This window comes from Lepidochelys kempii, chromosome 7 (assembly GCF_965140265.1).
Source record: "Lepidochelys kempii isolate rLepKem1 chromosome 7, rLepKem1.hap2, whole genome shotgun sequence".
Classification (NCBI taxonomy): Eukaryota; Metazoa; Chordata; order Testudines; family Cheloniidae; genus Lepidochelys; species Lepidochelys kempii.
The window spans coordinates 121,727,071-121,743,934 of NC_133262.1; the positions used below are offsets into that span (position 1 = coordinate 121,727,071).

At 45.0% G+C, this 16,864-nt stretch overlaps 1 protein-coding gene across 12 annotated transcripts in view; it reads left to right on the forward strand.

Annotated features, from left to right (window-relative positions):
- PCGF6 (polycomb group ring finger 6) overlaps positions 1-16,864 on the forward strand; it is a 67,555-nt gene that overhangs the window by 48,939 nt on the left and 1,752 nt on the right. For 5 of the 12 annotated variants that reach the window (XR_012160078.1, XR_012160083.1, XR_012160084.1 and 2 more), the window contains exons 11-13: positions 1-238; positions 6,363-6,454; positions 7,126-7,270. Coding sequence is in view for 1 of the 12 variants with exons in the window: in XM_073354476.1 (XP_073210577.1) it covers positions 1-57 (57 nt within the window). In the remaining 11 variants the exon portion in view is untranslated. Of the gene's footprint in view, positions 1,744-6,362; positions 6,455-7,125; positions 7,271-16,571; positions 16,623-16,864 lie in introns of those variants that run through there. The other 7 variants (XR_012160080.1, XR_012160086.1, XR_012160087.1 and 4 more) reach the window with 4 other exon arrangements.

The window sequence follows — 16,864 nt, forward strand, 5'->3', positions numbered from 1 at the left end:
GATGGTTTGCTTGTACTGCACTATGGCCTTGTGGTATCTCCGCTAACAATAACTTAAAGATTGCTAGACTATCAGAAGGTGAAAGGATCCAAAACACGAAGCTTCTTTAATGCTGTGTCTCACCAAAGAAGGCCATCCTTCCTTGCTTCCTGTCACAGGAAATAAATGAAACCACCACTAACTGCTGTACACTTATAACTTAGCATTTGACTTTGCTGGTGTAAAAAATGCAGCCTCTGTAAGTACAGTTGAAAACACTGCAAAGCTCTATATTACAGATGACGCTCCTTAAACTGTAGCTAGCTCAGGGAAAGCAGAACACTCAGAGTTGCTGAATTTTATTTTTAAAATTTTCTTAAATCCACAGGATCTCACAGGGTTAATTTGCTTTCTCCTCCACTAATCTTAATCTTGGGCAGGTCCCTAACTTCTTATCTCCATAAGACCCTACCTACTTCTGAAGTATGTGGCTGGAATGGTGCTCTCAGGGATGATCTTCAGTGGGTGGTGTCCCTTTTTTGGGGGGAGGCAATATAATCATTTGCCTAAAAAGAATGTCAACAGCAGCTGACTTGATTTAGAAATGGTGGGCGGGGGGAGATTTTCCAGCTTGTCTTTAGGCCAAAATAGGTAATCAACTTCACATGGGTTAAGTATTGACTTTCCTAGTTCTACTGGAAACAGCATTAAGACATTGTTTCTCGTCAAGGAAACACATTTCATCTGCACTAGGTCCAGAACTGGTAGTAGCTAGACCCATGTTAACTACTGTGTAACCATATAGCTCATGGTACGGCTCTCAGCATGGATGGACCAATAGATTATTCTGTGCACAGAGGACACCTTCCCTCCATCTGTCATATATGTGAAATAATTAGACTTTCAGCCTGCTCCCATTGAAGTAAATTAGCTGTCTTGCCTGGCAGCAGAATCAAGCCTTTCATTTTTAACACCTCTCCCTACAACCCCAGCAAAAATGGAGACTCTCACGTTCTCTTCAAAGTACCATGTTGTAATGACCTTTGAATGCATTAAGGGGGAGCCCATGTTTGAGGCTGCTACTGGGTGCAGGGCAATGGAATGAACATCTGTTACTACCGCTGCTTCTACAGCCGCACAAAGACTATTAGGTAGTTTTTCATTTTAACATAACCGTAGTTCATGATCACTTAATATTTCAATATTCTGTTCTGTTTGTTATGGGACTTCAATGATTTCTTCCACAGATATAAAAAACAGAGGTGTGCATGAGTAGGGTTTCATGGCATACTAGGCCAGATTTCAAGGTAGCTCAGTTCCTAACTCCCATTGATTTTAATAGGAGTTAGGTGTCTAACTACCCTTTAAAAATCTGACCCGTAAGTCTTTAAAACCAATGTTTGTTTTGCCCATGAAGATGACACTTTAAGAAAAATCTTGTTTACCTAAAGTCACTTCTTGTGATGCTTCTAAAACTGTAACAAAAAAAAAAAACTGTAGTCAAGATTTCTGATGTATTTTCAAGATTTGTATAAAAGTAGTGCTGAAAATGGAGCAGAAAAAGGGATTATTTTGTAAACACTTTCTGCATTGTGTTGATAAGAGATTATATCTTGTAAGAGTTAAATAAAGTTTTATTTTCGCCTACTTGAAATTCTTATGTTATAAGAAATATTTATTGCAAGACTACTCTTCTCCACTTTACCCTAAAATAGTAGCCAGTGAGATTAATGAGATTAAGTAAAAATGTCTAGTAGTAATCGGAATCCACAAGTTTAAATGAGGAAATTAGAAAGTGGTATTTTAAAATGCTTGATATCAATGAGGACTTTGATATGTTATGAATTTTGAAACTGTAAAATCTCTGGAGGCTGCCTTTTTAATGAGGAATCCATCAAAAACCAGAGGCTGATAACCTTTTAAGACAAGAATCTGTTGCCACAGACACAGGAAGCTGTAGGAGATTTCATTTTTGGACAAGCGCTTTTTTCACTGTGTGCATGCATGTTGCAATGCACTTCTTGTCAGACTCCGTGCTTGCTCCATTTAATCTATGTAATACATGTCTTATCAGATGCAGTATGGCCATGTCTCTGGCTTCAGCTCTGATCTTCATGGCTTGATACATATCATCAAGCCGTCAATATGGCTGCTTCCTGTTTCATTACCACTTACTTAATTTTTTTCTTTATATAGTATTTTTAAAAAATAACTGTTAACAATTTAGTCATGTGTTATGCTGCGAACTCTTGCTTCGTCCAAGCTTGTGTTACATGCCTACAGAAGCGCTTATTTTAAAAGACGAATGGCCATATAAAAGCCTTGACTCATTTAAATCATGGTCATTCCAGAATGTTCATCTTTATAATAGAACATTTGTGCCTACAGTGCTGATTCTTGTATAGCCTCAAAATCAGTGTTCTCGTTAAGAGCTGCCTTCCCCACAAAGAAACCTGCCACCATTTCTGATACAGAAGTCGGTCTCTCTTTCAAAAGAAATTCACTTTGATCACAATTTGGCTAATCCCGTTTGACCTGTCTGGTTGGTACTGTGCACATGGAGCAGTAACCACAGCAGAGGATCCGTGGCAGGTTGTTGTATTTACACCCAGTTTTTGCCATATCCTTGAAGAAAGTTTGGGGTAAACCCATCACCATGTGGCAGCCACCATGTTAACATACCATGGAAGAGGATTTATTTTAAACCATGCAGCTTGGATGTATTTTTGCTACTGCTGTTGGGATGAATGTGGCATGGCCTCTGTGATTCCTCCACTTCCCATTTTCCCCTCTCTCCCTTCTTCCACTTCTCTCCCTTCGCTGCCTCCATAAAGCACGACACTGAGTCAGAGTCAGACCCTTCTTCTGGCCAAGGAGGCCTGAAAACGAAGCATTCAGCTGCCCTGCCGTGCAACATGCGTTCAGTGCACTGGTATAGGAGATCACTGTTCATCTTTTGTCAAGCTCTTGCAGCACCTAATTGGGTTCTGTTGGCACTTTGACACAGAGTGAGGTGATGTCTGGTTAGTGCCAGGCTGATCTGTGGGCTGTTCAGTTTCCCGCATGAAAGCTACACTTGGTTCTGTTTGTTTTTAAGATGGCCCAGCCTCCTTTCACTCCCCCGCAGCTGCCCCTGTGGCTCCTCTTCATTGCTCTCCAAAGTCTTTGGCTTTCTTCCAATCACTTTTGGCCCTGTTGATGGAAGATCTGAAGCAGCAGGCCCTCTTTGGGATGGTTTCTGTGTCCTCTTGGGAGATGTGCCAACTTATCACTCTTGAAGGGAGGGGAAAGGAGTCAGGGAGCAGTATAGCTCCCACAGCTAAGCCCATTACTGTCTTATTTGACAGAACAATTGCTGTTTTTTCTGGTTTCCTGCATGTCAATAATGTGACTAATAAATCCTGTCTAAACATGACTTGTAGCATAGCGTGAATGGATTTCAAGTGCTTCTCCTGACATGAGCTGGTAGTCGCATCTATGTGAGTTCAAAATGCAGCATTTTAAAAAAGAAAACAGGGCTACTAAACAGCCACCTCAGAACCTTTGATCAGCAGTGGTGTTAGCAATTCCACGTGATTCATCCCCGCTGCTGTCTGCTTCATACAGATCCAGAGCTATGAGGAGAAAAGCACAGAAGTGTGTGAAAATGGGCAGATGAGAGTCCCTTCATCCAGACAGGATGGGAACAATCTAGCCGAACAAAATGTGTATTTCAGTAATCTCTTGACACCTCGCCCCCTGCAAAATGATTTAAGTTAACACATGTTAATGGCCAGCACAGCATTTTGAGATTACACCCCCCAACCCCCGGCCTCTATTTCTATCTTCGTTCAGATTCTTGTGAAATCTGCATCTCATCCATCCACATTCAGCATCGATTAACCTGTCAGCTGAGAGGTAGCCCACAATCACCAGAGCAGGAAGCTTTTATGTATTTTCTTTTTTAAAATTGAGGTGCACTGAAATGTCATACATATTGCATGTTCACTCTTCAGTATATATAGTGTACGGTATATCAATCGTCTGCTTTATGCGTGGTTTTAAGCTTACTCATTCCTCTGTGTTGGATCCCTGCTGACAGGCAGACACAGTCTGTTGCAAACCAGCAAGTTCTCAACAGAGGTACTTTTTCATCTGCTTTTCTATCTCCTTGTTTATAACCATTCATGACCAGGGAACCAGTTCAGTTCAACGAGAAGCAAGCTGATGTTAACACTAGTTTCTGACCTTTTGTCTTCTAAGGGAGACCTCTATTGTTTGAGTGAATACCCTGCCTAAATGGTCAAGAAATCTTTGGTTTTCTGGTGGTTTTAACAGGTTGCCATAGATATGTGTTTTATCGCTAGACTGCTGTAGTTTGCATTTGATTGCCTTTAGAGATTTATGATAACCCATTTCCAAATGAAATGCAGTATTGATTATCTGCAGAGTGCTTGCTGGCCTTTCCATGCTGGATGGAATGATATTATCTTTACTGCTTTTTTATTAGTTCTAATGGCGATGGTAGTTGGGCTTTGGTTTTGGTAGGTCACTGCTGGTTGGACACTAATGTATTTCTCTAAATGTGAAGGGTGGAAATTTTTTGGTAGACTTAGATGAAAACAAGTTCTTTGGAAGCTCATAACACAAGAACTAGGGGTCACCAAATGAAATTAATAGGCAGCAGGTTTAAAACAAACAAAAGGAAGTATTTTTTCATACAACACACAGTCAACCTGTGGAACTCCTTGCCAGAGGATGTTGTGAAGGCCAAGACTATAACAGGGTTCAAAAAAGAACTAGATAAGTTCATGGAGGATAGGTCCATCAATGGCTATTAGCCAGGATGGGCAGGGATGGTGTCTCTAGCCTCTGTTTGCCAGAAGCTGGGAATGGGCGACGGGATGGATCACTTGATGATTCCCTGTTCTGTTCATTCGCTCTGGGGCACCTGGCATTGGCCACTGTCGGAAGACAAGATACTGGGCTAGATGGACCTTTGGTCTGACCCAGTATGGCCAATCTTATGACATGTAACCAGAGGCAAAGTCAGTATAAGAATTCAAGAGCCAGCCCTGTGTTCAGTCCACTAAACAAGGTTGTCTCTTCCAGTGGTCTGATGGCTTCTCCAGAGACCAGCTACTAAAGGGTGCTTATCAACCTCTTTCCCTCTGCTTCAAAGCTAAGTTGGAAGGGCATTTGTACAGCACCTAGCACAATGGGACTCTGATCACTAAATGCTACTATAATACAAATAGTAAGAGGGCTGCAGCAGTGTCTGCAGAGCAGCTCCTTAGTTACTCCACAGCTTGGAAGAAGGATTCCCCTTCCCAGACACATGTCCTGAGCTACTGTACTTGGGTACTTCTGAGTGGCTTTCCCCCTAGTAGTATTTTAACAGATCCTAATTTGCCACCCTGGCAAGTCATCCTAGTACAGATTCCCTGATAAATACCAAGGCCCAGGGCCAGTTTCTTTTTTTTTTTTTTTTGGTATAATCTTTGTGTTTTGGGAATCCTCTAAAATGCAATAAATTTGCACCTGGTATTTCACAGTTCTTCAGGGTATCCCCTAAACTGTCCTTTTTCTTGGTGCATCTCTCAGCATCCCACAAACTCTCCCTTTGGCTTGGCTACAGGCCCGGTCCTGGCCAGTTTACAGACTGAGCGACCGCATTTTGCCACCTCAAACGCCCTCTGCAGTTTGAACTGGGTACTGTGTGCTTCACCTTGCAGCCCGCAACAGTTGTGTGTGGTTGCTAGGCACTTTTAAAGCAGCTGCCATGTTCCACCTCAATGGCAGCTGCATTTCCTTGGCATTTCCTTGTGACTTCTGTGTGCTTGTTGTTGAGCGCTCTGCAAGGAGAGCAGCTAGATAAATAACGTGCTAATATCTGGGCTGCCACACATGACTTCTTTCTTCAAAATATGACACATGGGATGCCCTAGTATGAGTACTTAAGGCCCAGTCCTGAAATCCCTACTCATGCGTGCAATTTCATGGCCTCCAGTGGGTCTGTTGCAGGACAGAGCTCTTCATAATGGTGGCACGTCAGCACAAACCTTGCTCATAATAAGCACTTGATATGGGCACCCATCCCTGAAAAGTTTGGATGCTGTCTCTGAGACTGTCTGTTCAGGTCACTAGCATAGTGAAGAACCTTTCATCTTAATGTCTTCACAACTGGGTCTGGACAAAGAGCTGGACGGGACCAGTCAGAGAGTACTTGTTGGTTTAAATTTTAGTTGCTGGAGGATGTTTTGCACTAAATGGGACTACCGATTCCCTTCTGTAGACTGCCAGGGCCCTTCCAGGTTCTGGGAATGGAGACCTTTGTATTGTTGCCAAAGGAATAAGGGGGTTTCTTTTTTGAACTTTCACTCACTGACCACCTTCTCTTTCAGCTGAACTGAGCAAACCAGTGTGGGAAGGGATTCCAGGGTCCGCACTGGGGCCACAGGTGGAACCCAGCTATCCTTCTGCTGTCTGTGCGCACGTACGGTGATGGCTTTATACATTTCTCTCTCTTTTTAGTGCCCAGCACATTCTGTACGTTCCTTACTCTGAAATTTAAGAAACAAAGTTTTCATCCATTGTAGCTAAAACTTGAAACGAAGTCTCCTGCAGAACCCCTAATTTTCTGTGTCTGTTCTGAACAATAAATGCTCCTTGTTGGGGATGAAATCGGAACCTTGCTGCCACCTCCCAGCTGATTTTAATTCTCATACATTCTCAGCCAGCTTCATCCCATCTCCCATGGCGTTACGCTAGGGATGAGTATGACCCTAGACGTTTAGGGCCTCAGGGGTACCTGTTTTCTAAGGCTATCAAGCCAGGAAAACATGCAGGGAAACAGGTTCTTAAGGCCTCTCTGCTGAGACGACCAGTTAAGAGCCCAGCCTAGCTCCCAGGAAAGTAAATGAGAAGAATCACTTTATGCTGGCTCCATCTGTTTATGTCTGTTGTCTAGGAACTGGGCTGAGATCACCAGCTAACATTGCTGTTGAGAGGCCTTCCGATGTTGGCAGTGTTTGGTCGCTGCTGACCTGGGCTGGATTAGAGAAGGGCAAGTTCTGTGCATGACAGTGGGGACTGGGGATGTTTCTGTTCTAACTTTTTTTTTTTCTTTTTCTTTTTCCCTTTGTGCTTTGGCACCTGTGGTGACAGCAGAAGCAGCAGCGCTGGAAACCGGAATCCTGTGTCCTGGAGCAGAGCCAGCAGCAGCTGCTGGCAGTAACAGGAGCTTTCCCACACTTGACACCTTCACTGCCCTCATCCTCCTATGGGAAAGGAAAATGTAACCACCGACCATGTGAGTGAACCTAGGACTGGAAACAGCATCTCTGCTTGGCATTTGCAGGCTGAGTTTCTCAGTCTTGTACGTACAAACAAGCATTACTGTAAGTTCTCTTGGGCAGGTCTCTTTGTCCAGTGTTTGTACAGCACCTAGCGCAGTACCTAGTCCTGGTCTCTGGCTGAGGCTCCCAGGCACTACTGCAATATAAAGAATGACTACATAACCCCCTTCCTTAAACTACTTCATGGGCTCCTGCTTCATTTCAGGATCCTGTCTGAAATGCCCCCTCCTTGTTCTTCCATCCCTCCATAGATTTGTTCCTGTCTCCATCTCTTTCTCTCCATCCTTGTTCCCTCTGCTTATCCAGGCAGCCCTTTCCTTTCTGCCACTGACATCATCTCACCCTGTTGGCAAAGGAGCCTTTGCTTTGCAGCTCATGGGAGAGCCTTCAGCTATCTCTCCAACTTGCCGATGGACCATCTCCTTTCAAATCTCATCTAAAATTCCCTTTGTAGTAAATGGTAGAGTTGACTGGGTTATCCTAAGTATCATGGGATGGAGCTAGGCTCCACGCTTCCCTTACTTCCTTTTAGTCAGTCTCCCTGCTAACTCCTGTGATGCAGTTGACTAAAGCAGCCAGTTCCCAGTCTGCAGTCCTGTGAGGAGGCTTCATGTTGTTGCACTGAGAGGTCCTTTTACAAAACCGTTGCTCCCTTTCCTCGGCCTCTGAGTGTGTCTCTCCTCCTTGCTGTGTGTCTGCTTCACAAACAGGCCATGTGCTACAGAGTACGTAGCACTATTTAAAAATGTGAATTTATATGGGCAACGTGCGCTTGGCTTGAAACCCACCCAGTGCAGAGAGCATGCACAAGACTCCATCTACCACCTAGTCCCCACATCAAGATTTTAAGTGGGGCTTAATTGGTGCATAGAGTGTCACGCAGGCCCTCTGCACTTGGGTGAATTTAAGTTATGTCGACATACTGCCACCGCAGTAATGAAATCGCTTTTGCATGTCCACACCGCACTTCTTGTGTCAGCGATGCACATCCTCACCAGGAGCGCTTGCATCGATTTAACTGTCAGCGTGGGACCCTGTGGAATGGCTTCTGAAAGGCAGCACCAATCGATGTAAGCAACGCAGTGTCTACAATGACACTGCAGGGACCTAACAGCATCCACCTATGTGCTACGCCTCTTGCAGAGATGGAGTTAGTAAGTCGGTTAGTTAGTGGGCGAGTTACATCAGTGGGAGCGACATTTTAGTGTAGACACTTGCAGAGTTAAGTCGACGTAAGCTGTGCACACGCAGGATCATAGCACTGCCCTGTCTTACAGGGGTGGGGAGGATGAAGACATTAGTGATTATGATGCACTCAGATACTACGATAATGGGAGGCCATATGAGTACCTAGGATGGAAAGGTTCTTGGCTTGGTCCCGCAATGGAGTAGATTGTGCTTCCGAGTTCCAACGTTGCGATTTATGATGCAGTTGTAAGGAACCAAATGTGTCATAAATCCAAGAACTGCCGGCACTTCTATTCTCCCCTTTTCTAGCAAGTGTATAGAACTATCAGGGTAACAGATCATCAGGCTCAATAGACACTCCAAAGTAGTCACCATTTGTGAAACAATAATAAAATACAATTACTCAAAGCCAGACACAAAGGGAGCAAAAGGAAAACATTGTTGCGGAGCTAATCTGAGATATTTTGAACTGTAAACTCTTCCCAGTCACTGCTTTTCACCCATCCCTTGAATTTAAATTGCTGGACCCTGTACTTCAATCCCAACCAGAAACCTGTCTCCGGCTTCCTGCTTAGTTGGTTCTTTGAATTCTAGTAAATGAAGCCTGGATTTTTACCTAAACAATGAAAATCTAGAGGAATTACCTCCATTTTAATAGAACAAAGGAGAAAGGAGGGGGAAAGGGAGCGTTTTGTTTGGGAAACCAGATTTAGTTTAGAATTAGTTCTTAGCACAGGCTTCTCTGGAGATTTCTAATATTTCCTGATTCCTGCCTGGGCTGGCACTATTGCAATATTTTGGCTCTATCCCTTACTGCTCTGCTCCAGAGCACAAAGATGGGGCAAAAAGAAAAGGAGGACTTGTGGCACCTTAGAGACTAACCAATTTATTTGGCATAAGCTTTCGTGAGCTACAGCTCACTTCATCGGATGCATACCGTGGAAAGTACAGAAGATCTTTTTATACACACAAAGCATGAAAAAATGGGTGTTTACCACTACAAAAGGTTTTCTCTCCCCCCACCCCACTCTCCTGCTGGTAATAGCTTATCTAAAGTGATCACTCTCCTTACAATGTGTATGATAATCAAGTTGGGCCATTTCCAGCACAAATCCAAATCCAAATCTTTTACACGTTCCACAGCATGCATCTGATGAAGTGAGCTGTAGCTCACGAAAGCTTATGCTCAAATAAATTGGTTAGTCTCTAAGATGCCACAAGTCCTCCTTTTCTTTTTGCGAATACAGACTAACACGGCTGTTACTCTGAAACCAGAGATGGAGCAGCAGGCAGCCAAGGCTAGCAGTTTACTTACCAGCCTCATCCCCCCGCCCTTAGGAGACGTTTCTTCTGGATTTGACAACAGCTGTTTCTAGGAACTGAGCTAAAGGTTAATGCGTGAACAGCCCTGGCAGTGATTTATGTTCTCAGCTGGTGTTACAATACATGTGGGCTCTTACAAAACTGTGTGACTGTACACCTCTCTGATGTAGGCCCCTGGTTCTGACTCAGCAATACATGCAACCAGAAGGATGTCCAACCATGCCGACTGGCCTAGTAGATACTGCGCACAGCCAACAATAGCCTAAGAGCCAAATTCCAACCTCAGTTATGCTAGTGTAAACCCAGAGAGACCTCAATGGTGACACTCTGGATTTCCACCCAGACGTTAGATTTCACTCCTCCAAATGGCTGCTGCATCTCTTCCAGGGAAGGAAGGAAGGACGGACGGATGGACGGATGGACTGGTGTGTGCTGCTGGCTCCCTTGTTGTGTAATAATGGCTCAGCATGAACCGCACCAGTGAGAGATCAGCCCATTCCAGTAGGTGGGCGTGTTCACAGCACTGCCAGTTTCTCTGCAGCTGCTGTGTCTGCCGTGGTGGCTGCATCCCTCCATGGCTTCTCCAGCAAGGGAGAAGTGAATGGAAGCCCCAGGGCTGGACAGAGGCAGCAGCTGGAAGGCACCTGGCCTTCAAGCTGAATTAGGGCAATGCCTATGTTTTTTAAATAATTTCCTGTAGGGCGGCAGATATTTACCAGTGGAGACAGTCCTAAAGTCAGTGGGCGCTTTTACATCCTAACTGCTTAGGCATGAGTCGCCGTACGTGGATTTCGGCAAGGCTGGAATGAGTTCAAACATTAAGGGTCACTTTTAGTCCCCCTGACCCATGTTAATTGCCTTGGCAGAACTCGTTACACAGGTGACTCTGTGTAGCTTCCGCTCACCATTTTGATCTGGTTGGATAAGATCAGAGTGAATAGCCTAGAAAACCCCAGGGTGTGTAAAGAAGCCACGGTGAGACATCTCGCCCCCCAGGAAATCTGGCTGATGCATCACAAGCTGTCACCAGCATTGTCCGGCTTCACGTTCCTTAGATTTAGAGCTGATCTGAAGCGGCGCTGGAAGCTGTTCATCTAACACCACCACGGAAGTGTTCATTTCTTTACACTCCCCATTTGGAAATGTCAGCGGCTGAAGCTAATGATTATAGATCCACAGACCTACTCATCATTCAGTTTGCATCACATTCGTGGAGGCACCAGCTGCCCCAGCCTCTCTTTGCACACTCATCTTCTGCAGCACGGCTGCTTTTGTTTCCTGGCCACCTCCTTCAGAAGGCTACTCGGCCAGGGGTGTAGGCGGGAGCTGGGTAATAAGTCCTCCTCTGTGGTCCCATGTTTTGATTAGGCTCATTGCCAAGACTGCAGTAGGAAAGGAGTGAGTCACGCTGCAGATGTTTAAAGATTTATACCACTGCAGCAACTCACCCCTCTGGAAGAAAAGGTAGTTACAGCAGCACCAGCAGCAAGGTTAGAAACAGAAACAGCAAAAAGCTGCCCATTTCCTGAGACACGTCTGCGTGTTTGCCTCACCCCGAGGCCACCAGCTCGCACTGCACCTCTGGGTGGTTATTTCTTTGCAAGTCGCTTTCCCTTTGGAAGGTGATACTGGCTGGTGCACAGCATACATCTGGGCTGCCCCATTTCATGGCTGTGGGACTCCACTTGCTTCATTTACACAACAATCAGCCAGTTAGTGGTGGCAGGGTTCCACTGATTTCACAGCACCCGGGGGACGGAAGAGGCTCATCAATTCCTAGTTTCTAAGGCCAGAAGGGACCACTGTGATCATCTTGTCTGAGCTCCTGTTTAGCACAGGCCAGAGAATTTCTCCAAAATAATGCCCAGAGCATCTCTCCTAGAAAAACATCCCCTCTTGATTTAAAAATTGCCAGCAATGGAGAATCCACCACGACCCTGGGTAAACTGTTTCAATGGTTAATTACCCTTGCCGTTAAAAATGGACACCTTACTTCCAGTCTGAATTTCCAGCCATTGGATTATGTTAGGCCTTTCTCGGTTAGATTCAAGAGCCCATTAGTATTAAATATTTGTTCCCTATGTGGCAGTGGTGGCAGCAACACTGGAAGCAAGAACCACGTGGTTCCGTTGGAGACCTGGGTGGTCGCCAGCCGTGCTGAGAAGAGCAGGACTCCATAAGGTGTTGCGCTATTCTGCACGCATGGAGGCCTTTTTACTTTTTTAGTTAAGAAAATACAAAGGCTGAGTTTTGCTACTGGCGATGCAGCAGGCTTTATTTTCACTCTCCAAACACAGACACCCAACTTCCTGTACAGGATTCTGGGTAGTGTAGTCCAGAGGCATTTCCTGTACCGAGAATATACATATAACTAGAGCAAATCAAAACCTATAGGCGTAAGTCGAATCGGCATTAATGTAGAAGCATCGTAAGTACCGTTGGTCGTAACTGGAACGTCGTAAAGTCGAGGACTGCCTGTACACAGAGAAAAGGAAAAGAGAGAGAAAGGAAGAATGGAAGGCAGAGAAAAAAGTGAAAAATGAGGAGAGGGATAATCTGGAAGAAAAAGTAGTCAGAAAAGAAGCAGGATCAGGAAAACAGAGGCAGGAAGGGGGAATTTGGAGGAGGTGGGAGAAAGAAGGGTGGGGTTAGAGAAGGGAGACCAGGGCGGGAGGAATAAAGACAGAAGCTGGAAGCAAGATCTGGTAAATGTGAGTTAAGAATACAACAAAGTCATTGCTAGGGCAAGCTCTTGCATGAGGCTCTGTGATAGTTATTCCTTTGGCCAGGGCATCTCATTCTGCTTGTCATGCTGCCAGTGGGGCTGTGTCAGACATCAACCGCTGCTCAGCTGACGGGAATCGCCAGCCCAATAACCTATACTCAAAGCACAGGGCAGCTGCTGCAATAGCAGACTGGTCCCTGGTTAAAAGGGAACTTGCTTCTCTCACTGCTGTAAAATAACAGCACTGCGAAGCAAGGGAACGCCGGGGCCCAGGGATTGCTTTGGGCACCCATGGAACATCTGTAGAACTTCAGTGTCTCCTTCCCTTGTTTTCTCCTTCCGGCTTTGTTTTGGGCATTCACTGAGATTTAAACATGGTTCTTTGCTTCTGCTCATTCTGTCCATTCAGTTCCCATGCTCTGTGGATCTGCTCTGACTTTCCCTTTTCCAGTTTGCTAAAGGTTTGTCTACCCGATGTTTCTGAAATACTCACCACCTGTATGTTCTGGAGTCTGGTTTTCCCTGGGCTTACAGCCTCAGCCGTCTCCTAGGCTCTTCTACCTCTCAACCAGAGGGGAACTCTCTGGTCCCACTCCCTAGCTAAACTCCCTCCACCGCAATGATAAAATACACACCCAGTATTAGATAAGCAGTTCTGCTCTGCGTGACCCCCGCAGTGATCTGTGGCTATGTCTTGCGGTGGCTAATGGACTCCAAATGGCCCATGCGATTCAGCTGACCAAAGCACTCTGCTGAAATAGCAAGGCTGAGACAGTGAGCCAAGTTGTTGCTGGCACCGATTCACTGCAGAAAAGCCTGCAATGGCATCGTCACAGCCTGTCTCCAGGACTAGGAGTTGCTAGGGGTGGTGGAGCACAAAATCCTGACGTGACATGACGAGGGAAGAAAAGGCAGAAGATAAAGGAACACTGTAGCAGAAACGGGAGGGAGAGAGAAATCCCTCTGTTTCCCCTTATATCACGCTCATCTGTGAGTAGCCATTCTGAATGTGCAAACGGGGGGACGTGGGCTCCTCCCAAACTATCAAAGTTATGTGTGTCATAGGAAGATATCCTAGGCTAGGAGATCTCCTAACCTGTGTCCTTGGAGAGGTCATTTCCCCTAGATTTACAATAAGGTTTCCAGTTTGCTCTATCACCTTGATCTCACGGGGCCTGCATGAGCTCCAGACAGGTAATACATGTGCAAACAAATATACTGTATGATTCTTTAAAGGTTTGCTAGCACTGTGTTAATTGACAAGGATAGGTCCTACTAACTCAGTTTATTTGCAAAGACTATCCCATTCCTTTGTTGGGGAGCGCCACTAATTTGTTAAGATCCTTGCAGTTTATTTATTGCGTTCACTGCGATTTGAAGGTGTCTTTTTTTTGAGTTTGCTTGTGAGGGATGTTCTGCTACGGATCTGCTCTGATTTTCCTCTCCCCAGTTTGCAACAGGTTTCCTACTAAATTGCTTCTGAAATTTGCCTTCTTTTACAATGCACAGTCTGACTTTATGGTATTGGCAAAAGGCACCAGTTACGGCACTGAAATTGCATAGATATAATGTAGAGAAAATCAGGGGTTATTCTTTGATGAGGCTACATGAATCAGACTGTCCCAGGGTGGCTGGTCCCTTTAAGATGGAGCAGGTCCAGGGCATCAGCGACTGGCCAGCTGACACCAATTAGGTTTAAGAGAGACACCTGGGGCTAGAGGGGGAGGGAGACCTGATGAATCAGAGTATGTCTACACTGCAATAAAACACCCTGGGCAGGCCTGTGTCCGCCAACTCAGGCCAACAGGGTCGAGCTACAGAGCTAAAAATTGTGGTGGTAGACATTTGGGCTTAGGTTGGACCCCAGACTCTGGAGTTCTGCAAAGGGGGTGGGTCTACACGGCAATTTTATAGCCCTGCAGCCCCAAGCCTGAGTCAAATGACACAGGCCAGCCGTGAGTGGTTTTTTGCAGTGTAGACGTAAGAGAGAGCGGCTAGGCTGCTGTTTTATGTCGGAGAAGGCGGGCTGAAAAAATATGCCTTGCACTTGGAGCAGAAGATAGTGAGATTTTCACAGGTCCCTAGTTCCTGGGGAAGTTCATTCCACAGTCTGGGACTGGCCCTTGAGAAAGTTCTTTCTCCTGCACAGACGAGCTTTATCCTCATTGTAGAGACTTCTGCTGTACCTTAGGAGCAGAGCTGCTGACCATAATCTTCATCCTGGAGCTGTAGGCCAAGATTTTTAAAGGTATGTTGGTGTTGCAGCACCTGCATTAGGAGCCCAAATCTTATTTTCAAAAGTGATTTAGGCACATAGGAGCCTAAATCCCATTAGCTGCAAATGGGATTTTGTTCCGAAGTGCTAAAATCACTTTTGGAAATGAGAGTTAGGCTCCTAAATCAGGTGCAGCACCCACCTAAGTACCTTTAAAAACTCTGGGCCTACAGCTCCCTAAGATAGTTGTGGTCATTGTTTGTTTTATCAGCACTGTCAGTGGCATTAGCCCAGCTGTGGTTCGTCAGTGAATTTCTACTGTACAGTCAACGGGGAAAGTCTGACCTCACTTTCATGTGCAGCTCTCTGCACTTTTTTAAAAAAATCAGTAGAGTTATTATTTTCATTGTATAGAATTATTAATTATATATAATGAATTAATATATACAGAATTATTATTATATATCATTATTATTCTATCGAATCTGGAGAGCATCCTAGCCAGAGTATCATGCTCTCTTTAAACGGAGGCTAAGTTTAGATAGGAGTCTGAATGAAAACCCTAGCTACAGCCCAGCTGTTCAGAACGTTGGCGTGTGGTTTGAAATCAGAACCGGAGCTAATTGTTTTGTTTGCAAAGTATGCCTTTTTTTTTTCTTTTTTTTTTAAAATGGGCATAGGTAAGACCCTATAGCCAGAGACTCCCGAACTTTGTGGTGTACGAAATTCATATCTGGACTTTGCAGCTTGGGCTCGTCCCCCATCAGGCCTGACCAGTGTAGGAACGGCCTCTTTATAAATTAAATCAAAAGCAGGGATTGCAATGTAGGCAGTGTCTACTGGTCGAACCCTTTCGGCTTCATTAGAAGGAAAAGGGTTTTACAAAACCAAATAGGGACATGTTTATGCAATTTTTAAGGCTAAATGAAACCAGATGTTGTGAAGGCCAAGACTATAACAGGGTTCAAAAAAGAACTAGATAAATTCATAGAGGACAGGTCCATCAATGGCTATTAGCCAAGATGGGCAGGGATGGTGTCCCTAGCCTCTGTTTGCCAGAAGCTGGGAATGGGCGACAGGTGATGGATCACTTGATGATTCCCTGTTCTGTTCATTCCCTCTGGGGCACCTGGCATTGGCCACTGTTGGAAGGCAGGATAGTGGGCTAGATGGACCTTTGGTCTAACCCAGTATGGCCATTCTTATGTTCAGACTTTCACTTGTTGAAATTTATACTTTTCCATCCAGCATCATCAACTCAGACCCAAAAGCTACAGGGGGGGCATGACAACCCGATAGTGAAACTGATCAGCCTGGTTTTGCTAATACCAGCTGGATGAAATGCATCCCTGGAATTAGAGCAGGAATGAATTTATCACCTTATGTCAACAAGGGAAAACCCAACTCATTAAACGTTCTTGTTCCTTAGACTGAAACATTGCAGCCCATAATAATCTATAAATTGAAACCGGCAACAGTATACCCACATTCTGCTTTCAGTTACACCAGAGTAAAACCCAGATTAACTCCTTTGACTTCAGTGGAATCCCTGGAATTGGTCTGATGGGACCCACGGCAGAATTGGGTCAGCAGTATTTAAATGAACAATTAATGTTGTCCAGGTTGTTAATGACCAAAAAGTCATTACCAGCAGTTGAGTGGCCTGTATGACATAAATTGCTGGTCTTGGTCCAGCTTCTAGCACGTGTCTTTACCACAAAAATCACCATCACAATGGACAGTCTCGAAGAAAGCCCAAGTCTTGAATGGTCCATGTACACTGAGCTCTTCTCTTGCTCTGTAGATGACCCCTCTAAGCCAGGGTGGAGGTACGCTGGATGGGAAACAGTGTAAGGTATGTTTGTTTGCTTATACTAAAGCCGCTGTATGGATAAAAACACCAGGCTTCAGTGTTCCAGGCTATCGTTGGCACCTTTCACCAGGGCTAAACTAGCTATAAAAACAGCAATAGCCAAATTATTAGATAATAGTGCCAGATCCTTAGCTGGTGCAAATTGTTACAGCTCCATGGACTTAACTGAGCTATGACAACTCATGCCAGCTGAGGACCCTGCCCTCTCGTTTCCATTCTAGTGC